Genomic DNA, 24,160 nt, shown 5'->3' with positions numbered 1-24,160 from the left:
TAATTCATTGATAATCTTTCTCTTTACTGAGGCTCAAATAAATGCGTTTACATGTCATACTAGAAATGATTTCATGGATGTACCACTGGTTCTTGCACAAGCTGTAACAAAACACAAAATACTATTTTAATATTGACAGGATATTCACAATGATTTCCTACAATATTTCTTTTTCAAAACCAACACTATTTGAACAGAACGTTATTTACAGAGAACATCATTGATTCAGTCACTATTAATCGCCATCAAGCACAGCCTACACATACTGACTCAAGCATGTTATGTTGTATTTTTCACGTAAAGTGTAAAATCTTTTTCAAAATCAGAATCATTATATCTTCTCAGGATCTCAGGTGCCACTATCACATCAGGGTAATTACTGTCATGTGATCAGCATTGTGCACAACAGGAGTGTGCGGTGGAGGAGGGATGCTCAAGAAAACTGGCACTCCCACAGTTGTCATGGAAACCGCATCCATGGAAGTACAGCAGCACTAGGTTATTAGGTCACGTTAAAATCACGTGATGCTCCAAGGTGAAGAACAAACCGGAATCTGCTCATGTGGGAGATGATCATAAGGGTTTACAAAAATAACGCATAGTTTCTTAAATAAGGCATACAAGCAAATGCCAGAGTCAGATACATGGAATAGCATCATGTCATCTCCTGAGATTCTGCGTGGCGAGAGACAGCTGTCACTGGTGCCCTGGGCTCAGACAACCAACATTATACATCATTATTCAGAACGCATCAGCCAGATGAACATGACACATTAACTCCATTAGAAGCAGGCAAATAAATTCACACAACACTGAGAATGAGTACTGCATTTATTTGGTGCGTGTAACATTTCTTCATATGAAATTGTTTGTTTTCTTTCTTTTGTTATATATTTGGTATATATGTTTTTTTTCTGTACAAAGTCATAAGTAATAAATGATTTCATAAACCTCACACTTAATATTAACACATTTGTTTTTCATTTAGTTTACATGGAAGAATGTCATCTATTAAGCATTATCTAAAAGAAAAGTTCACCCAAAATGTTAAACTTTATTTTCCTTTATGTTTCTCAAAACACATAACTTTCATTGTTTCGAAAAAAAATATTTAAATGTTATCCTTTTGAGTTCAACAGAAAAAGAGAATTATACACTTGAGATGAGGGTAAATCATAAAAGAAAGATTTTGGGTAAACTTACCCTCTAAAGAATTTAGCATCCACACACACACAAACAAAAAATAATAATACAAAAGCCTCAGGAAGTAAAACAATTTTAAGGCGTATTCCAAATGAAATATCACATTTAACATATGCACTCTGACTATTCACACATTTATTTAAAATGATTATATTAAGACAAAAAAGGAAAAATGTTTTTAGGTCATCAAGAACGGCGGGCAGAATCTGAGATGAAAAAATGCTAAATATGAAATATTTTACATATTTACTCTTTTGAAGCAGGACACCCAATGAAATACTGGATAGTTTAGCTCAAGCAGGAGGTGAAGCACTTCATAACAGCATCTCTGTGAACATTAAACAAAAGACAGAGTAAGTGGGGGGGGGGGAGGGTTACAGAATTTATGGCTGATATTGAATTCCAAAGAAACAGATGGTATAGAAGAATAATATGCACGTTTAATCCTAAATAAAATGAAAGCATGTTGTAAATTCTGTCTATAATCTTGAACTTAATAAGATAATAACAGCACTTGTTTTGATCTTGTCTGTTTTGTGGCAGGGCGGAGCTTTTGCACATTTTAATTGTTTTGAAGTGAAAACATGAACAGAGTAATTTACCTTCTTCTGGCAAAGACTAGAAATCCAAGATATCAAATATTTACCAAACATCCCTTTCAATTAAAGGGATACTTCACCCAAGAATGAAAATGTGACATCATTTAATCACCTTCGAGTTGTTCCAAATCTGTATAAATGTCTTTGTTTTAATGATCACCGAGAAATATATATTAGGAAGAATGCTTACAACCAGACAGATTTTGCGCCCCTTGACTACCATAGTGCGAAAAAATACAATAGAAGTCAAAAGGGCCCCTAGAACTGTTTGATGTCCTACATTCTTCAAAATATCTTCTTTCGTGTTCAACAGAAAAAAAAGATAAAATATTTTTTCTTCTTTTCTTCTTCTTCGTCATAGTTTTGTTTTGTATGAGACGATTAAGAAATGGGTGCTTCAATAGTTTATAAAATTAATACATTTTTATGAAATGTTGACATCATTCAAAATGTTCAAGAAATTTGCTGCGAGGCATCTTTAATGTTATAAAATATACTAGTAAAGGTATTCTGCATATGATGCAGTTCATCACTTTGTGTTGTTATAGAAATATATTTTATGTGCATTAAGTAAACAGAGTGAGAAAGTGTGTCTTAATTATTTCTTTTTTTACAGTATTTCACTACATTAAACATTACCACAGCAAAAACAAAAATATTGACACACACACTGAATATCATTCAGAGACAAAAAAAACATCAGGATGTCATTTTCGCTATATCGCCCATCCTTATTATGGATCGAAGCGATGAGGTAACCATCACGGTCTCCCAGGCAACAGCGGAACAAGGTCATGGTGCCTCCCGCCTTAGTCCCCGCCCCTTTCCTCTCTCCTTTGCTTCTGTCACCCTCTCTAAATGTGTTGCTATGCAGACTTTGTCATGCTCAAAATTCACAGGAAGTGGAGGAGGTGTGAAATCAGTCAAGGTTAAAAGGAAAAGTAGAGAATCAGGAAAAGGATGAGACAAAATGGGATATTGAAGAATGTCTGCAGATATTACGCGTCCCTTACGCATTAAATGCGCCTACACGCCAGACGCGATCAGCCGACTAGTTAAGCCTTAAGAGCACTGCACATACAGCACATCAATAAATGATGGTCAGCTCCTGCTTTCTGATGAAATATGGGAGCAACGGATGCCCTGGCTTCACACAAGATTTCAAGAAAAAAACCTGAATAAGCTAGAATGTAAATGGCAAACTAAAAAACACATACAAATGCACAAACATAATGAGATTATTATTAGCATATTAGTACCATACAAAAAATATGTTATGTTGCCTGACACATCAGAAATTACAGGACTGGAGGCTGGGTGTTATAACAAAAAATTATCTACCTTCAAATGATTTCTAATATATCATATATTTGCTCTAAAATTCAAAATTTTTGGTGTTTATTATTTTTCCAGTCAGAGGAACCATCATCATCAATAAACCGCAAGTCAATATTTTTGAGCAAAGAACTGATAATAAAAATATGGATCAATGAAACTTTTAAAATATCTCAAATTTTTAAGCATCTTTACGCTCTGACACGTATGAGTCGTAACAAAGGACGACTACAACTTATAGTCAAGGTATACAGCATTTATCAAACTTAATCCACAAATAAAAACCACATCAATTTTTAGATGGTAGACATATATCCGACTCAAAAGGAAACATCTATGTGTTCAAAACACAGACTTGCGTGATAAACAGCTCATGACGTGATGGCTGCTCATGCTAATCCAGTAAAAACACAGTGAAATAATACCCCAACGCAGGATTTAAAGCTACTCAACAGCATTACTGAGCTTGGGTGTGGGTATTTCTGGCAAAACAATCAACAATGACACAATGGGATTCATGGAAAGATGAACCATGCACAGGTAAACGGAGAGATGGGTCAAGGGTTCGGTCTACAGAACAAACAAAAGCAGCAGGTGGAAAACAGAGGGAATCATTCAGGGGGAAATGTTTTCCTCTTTCAAGAGGATCATGAAGGAGAGATAGAGAGAGCGTCTGGATGGGGGATGGGGTTTACCGGCTGTCAGATGCTATCAGAAACATGTACAAGCACCTTTGGCTGAAAAAGGAGGAGGGTGCCGGCAGTAGGGACCCTTTCTTCAAACATCCAGTGATGCTCAACGTTCAGAATTAGGTCAAGTGCCAGCCCTTGCTATGAAACTGAGATTAACGTATTCAAAATCTTTTGTCTGATTTAATATTGATGTTCAAAATAGAATTCTTTTTTAAAATAAGATAAATCAGTCTATCAGAGGACAGATCATAATCTAAGAAACTACTCTGAAAGTATGAGCAGTGCTTTTATTATTGTCACTAGGTCCTTGTCCCCTACATACAGTATCATTTAATGTAAAATAATGAACATAAATCACATTTTTATTATTGTTAGGGATAATCTTTTTTATTATTTAAACCCTCTCCGTGAGATAAAAAAAGAAAAAAAAAGAATTGGAACGACAAAAGAATAAGTAAATGGCTCAAATATCGCACAGCATGCAACTGAAATATTTAATACCATTTAATACCATCACCAATCCCAGTCTCCACACAAAGAAACAGATTTGGATGAGCCTCCTGCCCAAACACAGCAGATATGACATTTAAATGTCTTTGTTAAGGTATTAGATAAATGACCTTATGGTTCTCAAGCCGGGCAGGCGACAGGAAAACAAGCAGGCGTTTGTATGACACTGTGAGAGCAGAGCGCTCCAGTAGGGGATTACTGCCATATGGTGAAGGCCAACAGCCGCGAGGCCATGAGTAAATAAAAACATGTTTTCTTTCAGGGAATTCAGCTCACCCTGCGTACACAAACCCAATCCCACCCAACAAACATAGACTGCAAGGTTGAGGGTGACACGCTGCAATGTGGAGACAAACTTCAGACTGCGTCGGGATTGTTTGGGACATAAATAGGCAGTTGAGCTAATCTGGTTGGGTTGAGTCATCAAACCGTTCGTTTTACATTTGTAGATAGATTCTGTTCATACTAGCCGGACATAACTAACGAAAACAACTTTATAAAACGGTCAGTTCTGGTCCTTGATTCTGATTGGATGAGCCGAGTTTTAACCCGTTATACAATACCCCGATTTATAACTGAAGACCACATTACATAGCCTAAATATCATCTTATTTATTTTATTTAATGAAACCTTAAAATACCTGAAAATAATGCATATGGAATAACAGTTTTAAAAAAGCAATAAGCTGAAAACACATGGTGGCGAGATGAGGTTTGTTCTTACCGTGCAAATGGAATGTAGGAGATGCTATACCTAAGAACACAGAGACACTGTATTAATACCTAATGTCATAATAAACGCTAACAGGAAATTCAAAAACACAAGAGCCTGAAAGGAAATAGAGTTGTAATAAATGCACAGTAAATCCGTAAGTGCGTCATAGACGGCAGTTACAGCTTGCTATTAAAGTAATGAAATGATGCGCTTTATGTAATACTTAATGTGTTTTTACTGCAAGCTCATTAAAATGAAATTCATCAACATGTGGGCATATAATGAAAGAATCTGAAAAAGATGAAAACTCTTACATGTCCCTTCATGGTTATTAGAATACAAAACTTTACCATACTCCGATTTAACAAACCAATAAAATAACGACTATATACATACCATGTAAACACATAAAACCATCTATAGATTGAAAAGAAAACATACAGAAGGGATTTGCTGTATAAACAAATGACTTCAAAAGAACTGCTAACGCTTCCCAGAAACGTGTGTCATCTTGGATGCGTCTGACTGGTCTTAAGGATTTCCCAGTATTCTCATCATACATGCTTCATGTATTTGCTGGAGTGGTATATCAGACGGTAAGAAGACTGCTGGTGGTCTGTGACACACAGTGTGTGTGGAGGAAGAGAACGCCCTGACAGTAAACTGACCGCAATTACGTGGCCAATAAAACCTGACACAGTGAGTAAAACTGGGCAGCTAGCAGCGCTCTAAGGAGGCTCATACAAAAAAAGGTTTGTTTTTAGAATGCTCTACAGATTTTATACTATACAAACTAATCCTAACCAAACCTAACAATCACACAAACCAATTTTAATTTATAAGCTGTTTTCCTCATGGGGCACAAAAAAAATCTTTGTGGGGACTTCCCTGCCGGTCCAATTATCTGTCCTTACTGCTGTATAAACTTTTATAATGCTAACAATGTCTTTACACATTTTTATTAGTGTAACTGAGCAAGAAGCAGTATTGGTGGAATGCATATAAACTAATAAACACAACTAATAAAAGTCACTCGGCAAACACGTAATATTGCCCTTTTGTCTGCTGAAGCAGTTCTAGAAGAGGGGAGCGGTGAGTTCAGTCCACCTGGTTGTGCACCTGTGCTCTGCTCATAGTCAAGTGAAGGGGTCAAGACACGCTTAGAGGATCAGATCAGTTTTACGGTCCACTTCTGTTTAGCTGCTTTAGTGACACGGGAAAACTGCCCATCTCTGTCTCTGTCATTCTTGGCTGTGATTGTTCGTGTAACTTAAAAAACCTGATGTGACACAACCAGGATTGCACTAACAACACTCCCTTTGAACAAACAGAAATATCACAAGAGGAATGAATTAAAATGACTTATTAAACACAATTGTTTACAGCCATTTCTCCTGAAAAAAAAGTGATGATCGTCTGTGTTGTGGTCATTTGCTAAGACGCTGTCTGGTGTGGGTTTTAAAGCACTGCTATGTGCTTGATAAATCTGGGTGGTTGCTAGGGCGTTGCTATGTGATGGGAGACAGTATTTAAGAGCCCTGAAGCGTAATAATTTCCACAATGCTGCAAATTGAGTCATTTTACAAAGTTTAAAAACTAAGTTTAAAACTGTAGTTGTGATGCTTGCCTTACATTACCAAACTAAACAAACACTCAAAAAAATCATGCTACATACCATTAAAAGTGGTTCCTGGCTCGTGATCATAGGGGAACAACTTTAAGTGCTTTTTAGAACCATATTATTTGTGCTTCAGTGGATCTTCAGCGGATCTTTGGGATGACTAAGCCCGTGTTCACACTTAATTGTTTTTTGAGAAGAAAAAGTTGACCAAGGCGTTTTTTTAGTAAAAAATGGACATTGTCAGCGTCTGTGCACGAAGGCAGCCCAGAGAAACAGATAGGCAGCTTTGAATTACAAACAGAGTAGACAATTTAACTTATATTTATTCCAAATTATGCCCCAACAGGAGTTTCCGCCGCCTCCTTTTTCGAGCTGGAGCCTTCACGACCAATTACATTCCTCACATGTTGTTATGAAAACGACAGGTCTCTGTCATTGGTCAGCTGGGGAAAAGGAGCTTGACGAATGCCGTTTTTTTCAACCTTAAAAGACGCTCTGAGCTGCAGAAAAATACGCAGGAGCTGGCGTTTAAAAAAAGAGCAGAAAACTGTTTACTCCATAGGATTATAATGTAAAACAGACACTAGCAGCTTCAAGTCAAGTGTGAACACAGGCTAAGGTGCTATATAGAACCACTGAAGAACCATACAGGGGCTTAACAGGCTCTTTATACGGAAACGGTGCTTTATTTCACCTCGGTCACCCCAAGGAACCGCTGAAGCACCAAGAAATGGTGCTATATAGCGCTAAAAGTGGTTCCCATATGATTAAGAGTAAAGAACCACTTTTAGTGCTATATAGCACCATTTTAGATTGTACTTTAAAAACCACTTAAAAGCTAATTAAACAGAAAGCTTTGAATTTAGCCTCTATATTTTATCACTTCACCCACAATACTCATACCTCCTCTAGTCATATTGCTCAGGTTGATGGGTTTATTTTTGACCCAAAAGGATTATGCCTGCTGCGTCAAACCTAACAAAACACATAAACTTCCAGACACACACATTCATCCTAACACTAGTGGTATAATGAAATACTGCCCTTACACGAGCATGTTTACGGCTTTATGACTTGTGCTTCTACATTTAGATGCTATTCGGATGACTCAAAGGTTAAGGGTGTCATATTTTCCTGTTTATTCTATGCCAGCTTTATATGCAAAGGCAATTATTAGCAATGTGTTTGATTTCATGTAAAACATACACAAAGATGATAAAAGCTGTGACAAACGGTTCAGCCAGTTTGGGGTCTGCATTTAATAGAAATCTGCATTGAATAGCATTGTATCTACTGACACCCTTGTCAATCATTCCGGTTGATGTCTATCAACCCCTAAATATCACTACAGATGTACAGTATGTTGTTTTACATTATTCTATTTGAGAAGACACGTTTATTTCAGAATGAAGCGTTAGTTCTTCTTACAAATAGTAGACGTCATGGGCGCAAACCAACACTGTAACATATATAATCCGAGACAGTTTTTTTGTGTTTTTCATTGTACTGATAAGCAATGATAAAAGTTGTTGCATAAGAGTTGTAATGTACACCAGTCGTGAATGACCACGTCATTATCCTGAGGACGGTTAGCTAAGCATCGCACTTTATTTTGCATGTGCACTTTTGCATTTGTACTTACCCGACTAAATAAATACATGTACTTAATATGGGTGGGATAATTTCTAATAATAATTACACAGTTACACAGTATTTATATAGTATATGCAAGCAGAACAGGAGTTTTAAATGCCAGCGGTATATTCAGAACTGTCACTCATACTTAAAAGGTTTGCTTCAATATTATATTTAACAGGCGTGTCTGTCACCTACCATGTCATGGCCAAAAACTGCATAATGCAGAAGATGATTGCCAGCCCCTTTTTCTGCCACTGGAGGGACACAAAGTAAAATGAAATAAAAATAACGTTCAACAAATTGTCAACAGAAACACCAGCATCAAACATTTGGTTTAGGAAACTTACCCAAAAGGCCGCACATAACGTCAACACAAGACACAGCTGAGGAAAAACAACACACAAAGCAACAGTTATTACATTCACAGAAAGTTAATGTAATACGGAATCTTTTTTTTTGCATTACACTTATACACTGATCGAATGATAGATCGTATTTTAACCCTTTACTATGCACTTAGAAACGCAATGCCAAGCATATGTTGTAATCATGATAATCTGGTCAAACTGTGTGTTGCATCGGAGTTCCATTGATACTAACAGTCAAAATTTTAGGATCACTCTTTGTTCATTTTTTTTCCATAGTTTAGAACAATATTGAACCCCTCAAACAATGAAATAACACAAAGGTATCTTTGGGAATTATGTTATGACTAAAAGCATCAAAGATAAAGGAACTCTTATGTTATATTTTAGCATCTTTGACACTTTCAATTGATCATCCAGCTTCTTAAGGTCTCAACCTAGGAAGCTTTTTATGCAGTACTGAAGGAATTTCCATCTATGCTGGACTCTTATTGACGACTTTTTATTTATCATTCGGCCCAAATAATTTCAAAAATCATATTCAAAAAATATTTTTTAATAAGAATTAGGTTTTCTAATTAAAGAAATTAATATCTTGGCACAATCTACAAAAGTGAATGCAAACATTGAAACACACACCTTGAGTTTAAAATATTTTGCTAAACTTTGGATCGGTTGTGTACATTCATAACATATACTGTAATATAATATACAAAAAAGTTTTGTTTTCAGTCGCCCCCATGTGACTCTTTCTCTTACCAGCATCACAATGGTGGCTATGAGTCTGGTGGGTTCAAACATACGCTTCAGCTGTTTAAGGGGTCCCATCAGGAAACACGTGCTGTAGAGCAACCGAGAACAAGGTGAAATCACAAGCCACACATCTACAGTATCACTCACAATATTACTCGATAGAACAAAAATAATTGATAACACTTTATAATTTAGAGTTAATGCATTAGCTAACATGGACTAACAATGAACAATACTTCTGCAGCATGTATTAATATCAATTCATATTCATTTCAGCATATACTAATGCATTATTAAAATCAAACATCGTCACAGTTAACATTAGTTATTGCACCATGAACTAACAATAACAAGGATTAATAAATGATGGAAAACTAAATTGTTCATTGTTAGCTAATGTATTTATTTACTAATGTTAACTAATAGCACCTTATGGTAAAGTGTAACCCAATAATTATACTGAGTTTTATTACAACAATTATATGTTTTACCCTATCTAATATCTTCCAATAATATTGTTTTTGAGATTTTTTTATTTAGTTAAATTATTTTGATTATTTAGTATTCATACATTCCTCACTAATTAATACATGAAAATTGACACACAAGAACTTCAACTTCATTTATAAATGATTCACAGATATACATGTTTTCCTGCTGAAATGTGTATCACAGATGAACAATAACAGTGTCAATGGTTTTATTGTGCCTGAGAGTATTAAGGAAACTGAAATGAATGATTAAGAGTGGTCAAATAAAAAATAACTTTAGCATGTTGCTTGATTTCTATATTACCTGTAAAATCATTGCAAAAATACCATGACTATATTTTTAAACCCAGATGTAGTAATGTTCAATAGGATCTCTTACAAAAAAACATTGATTTCAATTTGAGAGGCAGGATGACATCAAAGGCCCGATTAGCATAATTCCTAAATCAATATAGTTTTTAAAATTCATTTATGATGCAAGACATCCGCAAAATAAGATGAATTAGAAACACAATGATGCAGACTGACTGCAGACTTGAGATTGAGATTAGATGAAAGGTGCTCAGGTCCCAAATGGATCAACCCATCGGCCCTACATTACCAAAGAAACCTTAACCAGATCAGATTAACACTAATGCTGCAGCCGGTGATGATGTCACCCTCAGATGTACAGGATGGCCATATTCTGACATTCACTAACAAAATGTTACATTTAAAAGAAGAGAACAGTATTTGTTATTGTTTTCTATTAAAGGGATAGTTCATCCAAAAATTAAAACTCTATCATCATTTACTCACCCTTAGGTTGCTTCACACCTGTATAAATTTCTTTGCTAGCAGTTTTCAGTTCTGGGACATTATCCACTTCCATAGCAGGAAAAAAAAACAGTCTTTTTGGTTCTGTTGAACACAGATATTTTGAAGAATTTGGGAAAATAAATTGTTCTCGGGCATCTTTGACAGCCACGTAATTCTTCCTACCATGATTTCCAATTACTTCCCGGAGATGAAAATTGCTAAAATTCTTCCAAATATCTTTCTTTGTGTTTATCAGAGCAAAGTAACTTATACAGGTATGAAATTACACAAGCATGAATTTTCATTTTTGGATGAACCATCTCTTTAACCAAATATGATTATTTATTTATTAAAAAAAAAAAAAATGTGATAACCAGATTATGTCTGACACATAATAGTAAATTTCACCAAACCTAGTTAACACATTTGTGTGAGTAACATAACACCCATCTCCCCAACCAATTCACCAAATCATGTTCCATTACAATATTATTTTCATGGCAACCAAGCACATTTTCTTCCCCCATGCTCATTGCTGTATTGCATAAAATGTATATAAAGTAGGGACCAAAGCTGATGTACAGCTTTAGAACATTGACGCATTCAACAAATCATATTATTATGTTCATTTTCTTTATGCAAGATACAATGTGACCATGACATGTTTTCAACAGATTCACCCACACAATTTTAAAGGTTTTTCTGTTAAAGTTGAGATCTCGTCTCTAATTTGATGGACATGCCTAACCGTCAATAAACCTCATGAACTGTGTCCTTCTCTCAGTCTGGGTCATGAACTTTAAAAGAAGGTTTCCTGACGCATCATGCTAATATATCCTTCCAAGTAGGTTTTTTTTTTAAAGCTGATGTTGTGTGTATTTTAATCAGGTAACTAAGACAGCACACTTCTCCACACATAACTTAGAAGACTTAACCTCCTAATATCTGTCTGGAAGTCTCTGTGATTAAGGACAGAATTTGGTTACTAATCAAATCTCATTGAATCTTTACCTCCGAGGCGGAATGGCTCAGTTTAATGATTTCTCACGAGCGCATAGGCTCAAAGTGAGAATCAGGCCTGTGATATGCAGAGGTGCAGTCTGGGAGAACGCCAGGAAAATTCTTCTGGGACGTTTTTCCACCTCACTGCCCTAGTTACTAACAAGGCCTCTTCCTGGTACCAGCGTCATGATGTGGAATAGCTGACCGCGAGACAACTGAGAGACACCGTTGTTATGTTTTCTGGAATTTCAGGTGCACCATGATTAAATTATAAAGAAAAGTCTGGCTTACATTTCACCCTAAAATCAGAGAAAACAATATGAATTGTGTATATCATGTATGTGTACAGCCGCAGAGAAAATTAAGAGACTGTTTTCCTGATTTTTAAATTTACAATTTACTATACAAATGTAAATGATAATTTCTGTTTCATTCAACTATATTACTCCCAAATTTCAAATAGAAATATTGTTTCTATTTGCATTTATTTGCAGAAAATGAAAACTGGATAAACTGGTCAAAATGACAGAAAGGATGCTTTTTCAGACCTCAAGTACTGCAAGGAAAACAGTTGAATGTATTGAAACTTTTAAACAATACCACAGTAATATTTGAGGAGTTTGGTTCCAAAATGAGATAACCAAAACAAACCAACTGCAGTTAGATTGATATTAATTGGAATGCACTAAAAAAAAAACATGATAGTTATCTCATTTTGCAAACAAATTCTTCAATTGTACATGCATGTAGGAAAAGTAAAAACATTTTTTATGTGTTAACTTTATGTCACTCCTAAGGTTTGGTTTTGTGGAAATTCAACAGACACTGGACTGGAATGAAAGGCCACAATACATCTAGAAATTCTGATTAAATGAACATTTGGAATGGTCTCTTAACTATTTCCGCGGCTATACATGACTTGAGTCTTTTCTTTAATTTAAGTCTATTTCTTCCTGTTTAATAGGGCTGAGATTGTAAGTCTGGCAGATTGAAATAACAGTGCATCCTTCGTGAAAGAACCACAGGCTTCGAGGCATTAAAATTCAAGTCTCTAATTTAATCTAGAATGATTTGAACAAACCCATAACTCAAAGTCAAAGCAACAGTAATAGTGATGGTCTCCTTAGCGAACAGCACAAATTAAATATTTTTTTAGGGAAATCATCATTGTCGAAAACAATAATTTTCACTCTTAATATCACCAGAAATTATATTCAACACAACAAATACAGAATGTGCAAATACTTTATACTTTTGATTTTTAATGATCAAAAGATCAAGTCTAAGAAATAAAAAACAGTTTTTCAAAACTGTTGCTGCACTATTTAATAATATGTTTTACATTTCAAATAGTTGATTTAAAGCCACTCCAGCACCACAGGACGACATCCTATAGATGTGGAGGACTTGGATGAACATCAGGATTCACATGACATTGATGAACTATGTTGGCTACTGTCCATTATGAACCAGTAATGCTTGGGCCACACCAAAAGATTATCGGGCCGATTTCGCCCCTTTCGACAGTCATAGGTAAAGTCCCGATGATCTTAAACGGCCTTAAAGATTATCTTATCAGATTTCCCTGTGGTGTGATGTGTGTTAAGAGTGAATGAGCCTGATCAGAAGAAAATCGGAGCCGCCCCAATCGCAAATCTTAAATATTGAACATGTTGAAAATTTACGGTCAGAAAACCCAGAGGACAAACGCAAAAGAACTCAGTTGATTGTCACGTGGAACAAAATAATACTCTATTCGAAAGCCTGCTGACAGAAGTATAACAACCGTAGTTATCACTTCAACAAACCCTTTTCTTTATTCTGCAATTTTCTGTCAAAAGCATTACAAACACTATCATCGAATTAATAATTCCTGTGTTCAAAGTCAAGACTCTGTTTGAAAATCTGTTGCTGTTTGGTGTGCTTTCTTTGTCCGATCACGGCGCACCACACATTATAGGCATATTCTCTGCATGTATGTGGTCTCTTATTGTTTAAAACTCTTATTAGATTTACAAAAAATATTTTGGTGTGGCCCCAGCATAACAAGGCCAGAGATTACGCAAGAAGACCCAGTTTCTTTAATGTGTAATGTGTTTCATGTAGGTAAGGCAAGTTTCAAATCTCCGCTAAAATATAAACTTAAGTAAAAAACGTTCATCCACTTAACATTTTGTATCACCTACAACTCTTCTGCCTTGATTTCAGAGAACTACACAAACTAGTTTGAGTCTTTGGGAACAGAACATCCTGCCCCATGGCAACCCAACAACACCGTAAGACGACAAGAACGATCCTCTAAACCCAACGTGAAGACAATGCCTTTCAATTGAAGCCAAGTTAACATTTACAAAAGCAGATCAGTCCTAGTTGAACACTGAATAAGGTTATAATCTTATTCCCCTAACATGTTAAATCTGTGAGGCTGCTTATGTAATCATGGCATGTATCAGAGCTGAACTGATCACTTTTCATTAACAATAATAACTTGGTTAACAAAATTGACATTCTCTAATAATCACACTCCGATTCTTAATACTGTTTGATGTTACTTAAACAATCAATGACAGTTTTTATGTTTAGTCACAGTTTGTTTAAGGGTTTCTTGTTTGTCATGAGTCATTAGACTGTCCACTGTTCTTCAAAACAATCACCCAGGTCCTCCACAATCTTTGCTTTTTCAGCCTTTCTGTATATTAGACTCGTGTCCAGCAGTAACTGTATGATGTTGAGATTCCTCTTTTACATTGAGAACAATCAAGAGACTCATACACAACTATAACAATAGATAGAAACATTCAGTGCTGCCCACAGGCAACACCATTCTTTTAAAGTCAAGTGGGTGTAAACCTCTGCAAATGGTTTTGGTGTAGATGGTTATCGTTTAATTTATACATCTTATTATTTCATTCACTAATGTCCTTCTGAAGATTTAAAAATACATAATTGTTTTTCAGGAAATTATATATTTTTTTACACAAAAAAAAAATCATCATACAGTTACTGCTGGACATGAGTAAAATATCCAGAAATGCTGAAAAAGCAAAGATTGTGGAGGACCTGGGTGATTGTTTTGAAGATCAATGGACAGTCTAATGACTCATGACAAACAAGTGACTATGACTAAAGATAAAAACTGTCATTGCTTGTTTAGGTAACATCATACATGGTGCCAGGTGTATGTTAACTTTTGCCCTGGGATATTTTGAGAAATTCTGTTATTATTCTTTAGTGTGAACTTTATGTTAACATTTCTTTGGTGAATTAACTTGCTCCGGGCAGGACTGAATTAAAAATAAATCTTAATTTCAAAATTCCTCTTATTCTTCCAAATGTTTCAGCATTTTCCAGATTCTGCAAGGGGTGTGTAACCTTTTGAGCACAACTGTATATGCAGAGTAATCAGTAACTATAATTATGTTCATTGAATCAACATTTAAGAGATGTTCCCAGCTGTAATTAAACTTACCTTGAAAGTGCTGCTATGTTTCCTAGGGTGTAGAATACAGCAAACAACTTAATGCCAGCTTTAGGCAAGAAGAGCAGTGCAGTGCCCTGTTTCAGAGGACATAAAGCATCAGTTAATATTCAAACCTTTCTGTGAAGCTTAACGTTTGATATTTAAAACCCAAAACCACACAAAATTCAACAATTTTACATCAACATGTAAAACACTTCTGCCACCTGGTGGTGTTGAAAGGCTACAGCTTTGATAACTATTGAAGCCTTAAAGTGACAGTTCACCCAAAAATGAAAACTCTGTCATCATTTACTCACCCTATTGTCATTTCAAACCTTTAAGGCTTTCTTTTTTCTGCAGAACACAAAAGAGGATATTTGGAAGAAAGTTGGTAGCCGAACAGCACTGGCCCCCATTCTCTTCTATTGTATGCACACAAAACAAATGCAAGTGAATAGGAGCCAGTTAACAACATTCTTCAAAATATTGTGTTCTGCGGAAGAGAGAAAGTCATAGAGGTTTGAATTCAGTAACCATTGTTCATCCTTTTAAACCTATCAAACATCCATTTGTAAAATGTTTCGTTTGAAAAGTCTGCAAAGTAAATGGCTGTGTTATCAGTAAAGTGTTATCATGACTTAAAGCATGAACTAAAAGCAGTTGGCAGAAGGGGAGGAGGTAAAGATATAACACTTTATACCCCATCAACCTGTGGAAATCTACTTTATATTTCTTTTCAGAATGCAAAAATATTACAAATATTGCTCATCTTGCATCTAATTTCAATAATCTCTTTTCAATACAGCGGCAGTTCATATTGACAATAGTCAAATAACGCCCTGCCAATTACTACACGTGTAAGATCCAATCGTGGCAGTCACCTTCATTTTGTAGAGCAGTGATGAGGCCTGGAAATTTAGCAAAACTTTGGAAATTTCTCCAGTCAAATTAGGAAGAGTTTGCCAACTATGTCCTTTAAAAACAGATTGTATGATATCTGGTGTATACCTCTTTAAATTATGTTTGGAAAAGTTTGTGGAATATCATGTGAATATCCTAACTTTTCCAAAATCATATTAGGACCTAGCAGAGTTAGGGTAAAACTGTGATACTAATATGGTAATATCCTGTTAAAAGGCAAGATGGAGACAAACAAAACTCACAAGTATTGAAGATAGGATCCCTGCTGCAAAACAAATGACAAACCACTTCACTCGTGTGCTGTAACTGAGCGTCGTGCCATCCATAATCTACAGAGAAGAATCACAGGATGTCACATGATTCATAATGCCCCATGAACAATGACCCAGAGTTTATGTGAACATGCTGACAAGTGCACATGAGGAAAAAAACATTTAATGTATAAATGCACAGATTCACAGAAAGAACACAACAAGAATTATATTACTCTAAAAGAGGCTTTCTAGATATTTTATATGATGGTCACGTGATGACCATGCAAAGCATCACAACCTAAACTGTGCAGTAGAGCACAACTAAAAAGTCACACTTTTTTACTTACACACATCTGACTAAAGGGGTCAGATCATGCATTTTTATCATTTCACTCTCTCCCTGGGGGTCTACTCATGTTAGAACAGATCCTTGTCCATACATATTTTCCACCCAATCTCAGACCTCAATTAACAACTATAAACCATTGGTTTTGTGTTGACTGTAATGTAAATCCCAAACACAGTGAAAAAATATTTTTTATAGAGTTCTTTGCAAGGCCTTCATCACATTGTGAACATGATCTTACAGTTTCTTTCTCCATTGAAATGTTCTGCTCAAACTGTTAACATCAGAAGAATTGATCAGATTATTTTATGATTTTGCGGAGTGCCACGTGCAACACACAACACGAACTTCATCAATAGTTCTTCGGGTCTTTAAAATAAAAGTGTCTGGCCTATAGGGGTGTAACGGTTCAAATTACTCGCGGCTCGGTTTGTGTCACAGTTTTAGTGAAAAGGGACTACTGAGAAATAAAAATAAAAACAAATAATCAAGATACAAGTAACAGCACCATTAAAACAATAGAGCAAAGCAGAAAATATAACAAGATACTGTATATACCTTTTAAGCTATATAAATGGATTAAAATAATAAAATATCGAATTTAGAATATGTTTTAGAAAAATATAGATAAATTAAATAAAGATGAATCATAATTGAAGTTATAGAAGCTATTGAGTCACAAGCAGTTTTAGACGAGTTGTTCTTACACTTTGAGACTGAACTGGACTCTATAAAACCAGAAAAAGAGTTAAAAAGTTCCATTATGTTTTCAAAATATAAATTTTTTATCTCCAAAGACCATTTTTTCATGATATGACCCCTTTGAACACGTTTAACGTGACAGAGCAAAAGAGAGAGTACAAAATACATTTCAGACTTGCAGAAAGGAAACAAGATCCGGAGGTCATGACCTTACCTCACATAATCCTTTTCCTCAGGAAGCATGAAAAATCATCAGTTAACAAATGTCATTATCACATAACAACAATACCAAATACTGTAAACACAATTCAACTCCATCATTTCTTAATATTATCCAATTTATCTTTCTATGAATTAGAACAGTGTTATTTGGACATGCTGCCATCATAATAACAAGATGGTTTAGACACTTTCTGGGTTGGTAACGTTAATACCACAGAATTGTTTATAACACCCTTCAAAATACAAGAAAATGCAATGAAGGTAATCATTAGGTATGAGCAGCATACATATTATTGTACAATATGTTATAACTACGAGTTTCTATGATGGTTTTATTGTAAATTACTGCGGTGCTCTAAAGACCACGTTATACATGCAAGAGGGATACAGACACAGAAGTTTTTAAGTGTTAAAAAGGAAGTAAAGAGAATAGCAGCACTGTGAATGACAGGAGCTACGTTACAGCAACTCAATGTGGCCTGACGTTACGTTAGTGTAGGAGGAAAGACTGCAAATGAAACTAGCTTCGTATTTATAACGTTACCTGTGCTGTAAGACCCACTTCTTCATTCTCCTCCCGACCGCTTAACACACTTCGCAACTTGTCCATAGTCGCACGTCAAGTAAAAAGTTGTTAAAGTCAGAAATTCTCGGACACTTCCTCGAAGTTGAAGCTTGACAACTTAACACGTTATTATGACGCCCGTATTTCGACAAGCCGCGCCCTGAACCTTATCTATGCCTGCTACGGTTGGACCGGGTGTATAAACGACTTTTCAACTGCCCAATCGAAGACAACAGAGAGAATTGCTAGCCAATCCTGACTCAGGAGGCGGGACTTATCTTCGCACCAGTGGAATGCAGGCTCGAGGCGCATGCGCAAATCAGAACTCTGGCGCCGTTTTTAAAGTGCCAGTTGCGTAAGTCACGTGATTTATACGAGACGTGAACACGTCATTGCTCATTCTAGTAGTACATTAGTTTAAATGCACTCACAACTTAATGTATTTGATAAACAACAGCAACAAGAATAATAATAATTTTATTAATAACACATTTTGTTAATATATCAAAATTATTAAACTCAATTAAAAAAAATAATGTATGTAAGTGGAATAAACCCCTTAAACAACCCCAAAATATTGATTTAGTCACATCAAAATGGAGTTTTTTGACCAGTGCTGTTTATTTACAAACATTTGGTATGCAAGCCAACATATAGCAAAAGGTGCTTTTTCTAAAAGTATTGATCCAATTATCACTGCAGTTGGGTATCACTGCCAACACCTTACACGTGATGAATTGTTATGACATAAACCTGTTCCTCTAAAACATGTTATTTCTGTAAAAATTCATCGGTTCATTTGCACAAAAAAGCCACACTAGCAACACATTGAAAGTCATCAGGGTTTTATCATATTCATACAAAAATATCGTACTGTTTCTGAGCGCCACTTTATCAAAATAAAGATTATTTAGATTTGTCCTGCATTCATTAAACTCTTTTTTAGAGGCTGCTATAAATGGCATGCAAATGTAATTCATCTAAATATCCATAATTATGTGTCATGTTCAGTTGCCTATCATGTAAGGAGAATTATTACATTTTCGTTAATTAAGTTGTGTTTTCCAGATCCAGGGACTATACACAAAAAGCCAATGTGTATGTTTGCTAAGAATTTTAATTCTACTTACTGTACTAATTATTTCTATGTCCAGGAAAGTAAAAATACATGCACATATTCATTTTTAAAAATCTTCATCTTATTTATCAAGTCTAGTGCAAAGGTGTGGCACTTCTTTAGCTTTTGTTTTTATGCATAAAGGTCACTTCAAAACAAGAATTAGTTAAATAAACATAACATATATATATTTAATGTAAACAAATCTACAGTATGAATAAATTGAAACACAGATAATCAGGCATATCAACAAAGAAATAATAAAACAAATTAATAAATCAAGCAGTTCAGTCAAAATACGGGAGATAAAAAACAAACTTTACTACTGAAACACCTGTTTTTATTAAAAAACAAACAAATCTTCCTCAGATAACCACCTGTACCCATTACATGGCCAAAGAAAAATCAAACAAATGCCAATAAACAAAAAGCAATGAAAATGCTCTAGATGTTCTTTGTGCTTTATTGGCATAGAGAAAAATGTACTATATGGCATGCATGTTCAAAAAATGCTAATGATGCCGGCATAAAGGCGCAGAGCTGTCACCATGAACATTTAAATAATATTTGAGCTGCTGACGTTTAAGGTTTCCACAAGTAAAGTCAAAGTACATCTTGTATATTTATTGATTTATCAACGAATCGACTAGTAATTCTCTCAATGCAACCCCAAAGTCTACATGGCTCAAACTGACCCCTCGCAAGACCCCACCCCTCCTGCCTGTTGCTATGTCCGACATGCTTTGGTACATACCATGCTCCCCTAGTGGAAATGTGTGCACTCCCTAGGGAAACAGTGAAGAAATTCAGGAAAAATGTGACGTTGATTTCAGACAGAAAGGTCTGCAATATGCATTCGAGGGATACATTCAGGATTATAGATAACTGTGACAATGGCCTGCAACCATTAGGCAAAAAAGCGTAACGGCTAATGCTAACGCCCTGGCTTCAGTTGTTTACTATTATGATGATTAAAAAGATATTTTTTATATTAATCAGCAAAGCTCTACTAAGGCAGGTTTGTCGGACTGGTTTGTTTGTCGGACAAAATGGCGGTCAGTCATGGGCCAAGCACATACTTCTTCATTATGATTGGTCAGATCGCCTGTCAATCAAACTGCTTGCGAAGGGTCAATTACCTCTGGTCCACTGTTAAAAATGGAAACCACTTTGTTAGAATACAAGAAAAAGCCACAAGCTGTGACAGCCGTGCACCTGGATCAGCTGACATCAGCCAAGACACTGCAGATCCTTCGCCGATCGGTCTGAGACTCTAGATGCTCTGCTGGTTCTCTGGTGTCATTGACACTTTGAATCAAATGTCTGAACGGTATATAGCGGCTCTTGTGTCTAGACTCAGTGCTATAGACGAGTGGATGTAAGTCTCTTCATGCCTCTTCTCTGAGCCAGACCGGAGGAGAGGACTGGCTCCAGTTTTGGGGCCTGGGGTGATCGATTCAAAGCAGAGTATGTGGCAGCCATCGCCCCCTAGGAAATGATATCATATGTTGTTTCAAAAGAAAATCAGTCAAAGCAATGTGCATTATAAAGTATCAATAAAAAATGAATTATTTGACGAGAGAAAATCTCCCTGTTACAGACTAAAGTGAGAAGTATTTTTTTTGTCATGTGAGCTGAACATTTGCTACTTTGTATTGATAGTCAGAAGCAGGTGATAAAAATGGGTGTGGGGGCATTATTATTCTAGACAGCCTTTTATGGCATAAAAAGGATATACCCTTGAGTGCAAGATGAGTCATCAGTAATTTATGATTTATTTCCCCATAAGAGAAGGACTGGAATTTTACACATATCTGCTTAAAGTTTCTTTGTTAACTTTTAGCAGCAAACTTCCATATTGATTTTAAGTCATGAACCATATTTTTACCTTTAAGGAATAGTTCACCCAAAAATGAAAATGATGTCACCCTCTTGTCATGTAAAACATGTATGACTTTCTTTTCTTTCGCAAAATACATGTAGATATTTTGAAGAAAGTTGATAAGCAAACACCTTCAGCATCCATTCACCCTCTATTGTGTGAACACAAAACCAATGCAAGTGAATGAGTGCCAGTTGACAACATTCTTCAAAATATATTCTGTGGTCTTCTGCAGTCATTTAGGTTTGAAATCACAAGAGCGTTAGGGTGACTAAATAATGAAAGAACTCATCACTTTAAATAAATCATGGAAGGTGCAATGTTACAGATAGACATTAGTTGGTGATGTTAGACTTTGTTAGTAAATGCAGAATCTGAGAAAATGCCTTTTTCCTAATGAAGTACTTGAAATCGCATTTGACACACGCCCTCTCATCTGTTAGCTTTTCCAGTGTCTTTTATTTATAACAAATACATTTTGCAAAACTAATCAATTACAGTATACCTTCACCAGCTGAGCGTCCTGTCTGATCAGCTGACTCTGAGATAACTGATCTCCATTCACAATCCACGGATGTCTGAGAACCAGAGGTGCTGTCAGCCGCTGGTGAGGATCCACATGGAGCATTTTAGTGACAATGTCCTGTTTAAACATGCCCAAAAAAATGTCTTATGAAACAGATTTAGACAGATTTAAACATGCATCATATAAATTTCTATTATAAATCTGTATTATAATGCAACTAAAACTGGATGATATAAGCCTACTGTAATAATTATCACAATATATCAACAATGTTCTTGCTGGTGATACTAAACTAAACACATTTTAAAGGGATTGTTCACCCAAAAATGAAAATTCCGTCATTTACTTCCCCCTAACATTGTGTTCACTCCAAACGCTAAATTACATGCAAAGTCAATGCAAAGACGCATATAGATTCAAACTTGCGGCAGGTGGTGCGAATGATGTGAATCGGTGGCGCGATTGCCTCGAACGCCCGTCAATCTTGTCTTCCGCGAAAGTTGAAAATATTTATCAGATCGCGACACTCACATGAAAACAGATTTTTCCTGTGAGTAATAAACAGCGTGGAACAGGATTGTTCACGTTTGGTGTGAACCCAGCAATAGATGTGTCTGTAAATCTCTGTAACCAAACAGATATCACCCCCCATTGACTCCCACAATGTTTATTTTGCCTACTATGGCAGAAAATGGGGGATGACATCTGTTTGGTTACTGACAATCTTACAAATATCTTCCTTTGTGTTCAGCAGAACAAAGAAAGCTATACAGGTTTGGAACAATCTAAGGGTGAGTAAATGATGACAGAATGTTCATTTTTGGGTGAATTGTCCCTTTAATGTGTTTCGTATTAAGCTCATTTAGGGGCAGCTTCCAGGACAGGGATTAGTTTAAACCAGGACCAGGCCTTAGTTAAATAAAGATATTTAAGTCGTTTTAAAAAAAACATGCCTTAAAAAATCCATTACTGGTGTGCATCTCGAGGCAAAACAATGGCACTGATATACTTTAAGATATATATATATGTCAGTGTAAGTTGTTTTCGACCAAGACACTTCAAACATTTCAGTTAGTCTGGGACTAGTCTTACACCCTGTGTGGGAAACCGCCCCAAAGTGTTTGTCAATAGTCTAGTTTTACAATCTTTAAATTCTTCAATTCGATAAATTGATTCGAAACCTCAATGATTGACTAACATCATGAATAAAAAATGTTCACTGAAGTCAATTTCACTGTAGCAGGCAGGTTACATCCATACATACTTTCTCTCTAAATATTTTATCTAAAGAATATATTAAGGTGAATATTGCTGTTCACTGACACTGTTATAAAGGTGCAGTCAAATAAAAAAACATAATCCCCTGATATGTTGCTTGGAAGTTAGATTCTTGTATTTAAACGATTTGAATATAACACAGTAGTTTTTAAAATCAAAGTTATGGTCCTCTGACTAAAAAGGCTTTTAAGCAATTTCAGAGCAATCACAATATGACAAAAGGGTGAATAACATCACGATTATTTTATCTCTGCCACCCAGCCATTATTACACCCGAGAAGAAAACTGACTTTGGCTGCATCCGAAACTGTGTCCCAGTTGCCTCCTGACAAGGCAAATTTCCCACTGCCGATGCGTGCCAAGATCTCCTCCGGTGTGTCGTCAGGGCCGTTGGCGAAGGGCGTGAACCTGAGGGACAGAGCGAGTGCTGAATGTGTGAAAGAATCAGTCAATGTGCCCTTTCAAATGAGAACGGAAAGTGAGAGAGTGCCTTTATTTGTAACATCCCCATTTTCACAAGTTATTTTTAGAGAACGCGTATTTGGAAGAGCGAGAGATTTTTTTCAAATGTCCTGATTAAAGAGAGGTTTAAAGCCGGGAACATTAAACAAAGAGCAATAGCTTTTCTCATCTGTACAATTACTCTGTGTCTAGTCGGGACTTGACCCAGCTTTCGTACACCTTTTCAGTAATCCTCTCCGCTCCGCTCTAGACATGAGAAGTTATCAGGGAAATAGAAGATGATCTAAATAGTGTTTTGATTTGTTTCTATTCATGCCAGATAGCCCACACATAATTCTGTAGAAAACGAGGACAATTAAGGGTTTAAATACTGAACCGATAGTCCCATTTGGAACAAATCCACTTTGATTTTCACTTGATTAAAAACTCTGCTAATGGTTTAAGGTAGGTGAAATATCATGTATCACATTGAGACATTTAACATAATAAAACATTTCAGAGTGTGCACGTGTGTCTCTTGGATTAGATCCACCATCCATAATAGGCCTGTTTTAATTTTATTATTTGAGCAATAAATTATGATGTTTCTGTTAATGGAAAAACATTTAATTTTATGGCAAATTTTCTTTTCACCACAATTATTTCAGTTAAGTTCAGTTTTATTATAATATTTCATTATTTTACATTAACTTTTACGTTTTTT

At 35.8% G+C, this 24,160-nt stretch overlaps 2 protein-coding genes across 5 annotated transcripts in view; both read right to left on the bottom strand.

The window, feature by feature from the left end:
• Nucleotides 1–813: 813 nt before the first annotated feature.
• sft2d1 (SFT2 domain containing 1) lies at nucleotides 814–18,341 on the bottom strand. The gene is made up of 8 exons (XM_056760882.1): nucleotides 18,172–18,341; nucleotides 16,346–16,432; nucleotides 15,192–15,277; nucleotides 9,438–9,519; nucleotides 8,661–8,696; nucleotides 8,509–8,567; nucleotides 5,064–5,093; nucleotides 814–1,531 (listed from the first exon to the last, which is right to left on the bottom strand). Exons 1-8 carry the CDS (start codon nucleotides 18,235–18,237, stop codon nucleotides 1,492–1,494), a joined length of 486 nt encoding a protein of 161 aa, XP_056616860.1. The 5' UTR covers nucleotides 18,238–18,341; the 3' UTR covers nucleotides 814–1,491.
• Nucleotides 18,342–18,650: 309 nt separating this feature from the next.
• Nucleotides 18,651–24,160, bottom strand: part of rps6ka2 (ribosomal protein S6 kinase, polypeptide 2) — a 47,238-nt gene continuing 41,728 nt past the window's right edge. For 3 of the 4 annotated variants that reach the window (XM_056760644.1, XM_056760645.1, XM_056760647.1), the window contains 3 exons: nucleotides 23,286–23,403; nucleotides 21,697–21,834; nucleotides 18,651–20,797 (listed from right to left, as the gene is read on the bottom strand). In XM_056760644.1, the coding sequence (XP_056616622.1) occupies nucleotides 20,672–20,797; nucleotides 21,697–21,834; nucleotides 23,286–23,403 (382 nt within the window). In that variant the 3' untranslated portion in view covers nucleotides 18,651–20,671. The remainder of the gene's footprint in view (nucleotides 20,798–21,696; nucleotides 21,835–23,285; nucleotides 23,404–24,160) is intronic. The other variant, XM_056760646.1, reaches the window with a different exon arrangement.

Source organism: Triplophysa dalaica, chromosome 11, assembly GCF_015846415.1.
Source record: "Triplophysa dalaica isolate WHDGS20190420 chromosome 11, ASM1584641v1, whole genome shotgun sequence".
NCBI lineage: Eukaryota > Metazoa > Chordata > Actinopteri > Cypriniformes > Nemacheilidae > Triplophysa > Triplophysa dalaica.
The sequence above is the reverse complement of the archived record's forward strand: the minus strand, read 5'-3'. Positions and strand labels throughout refer to the sequence as shown.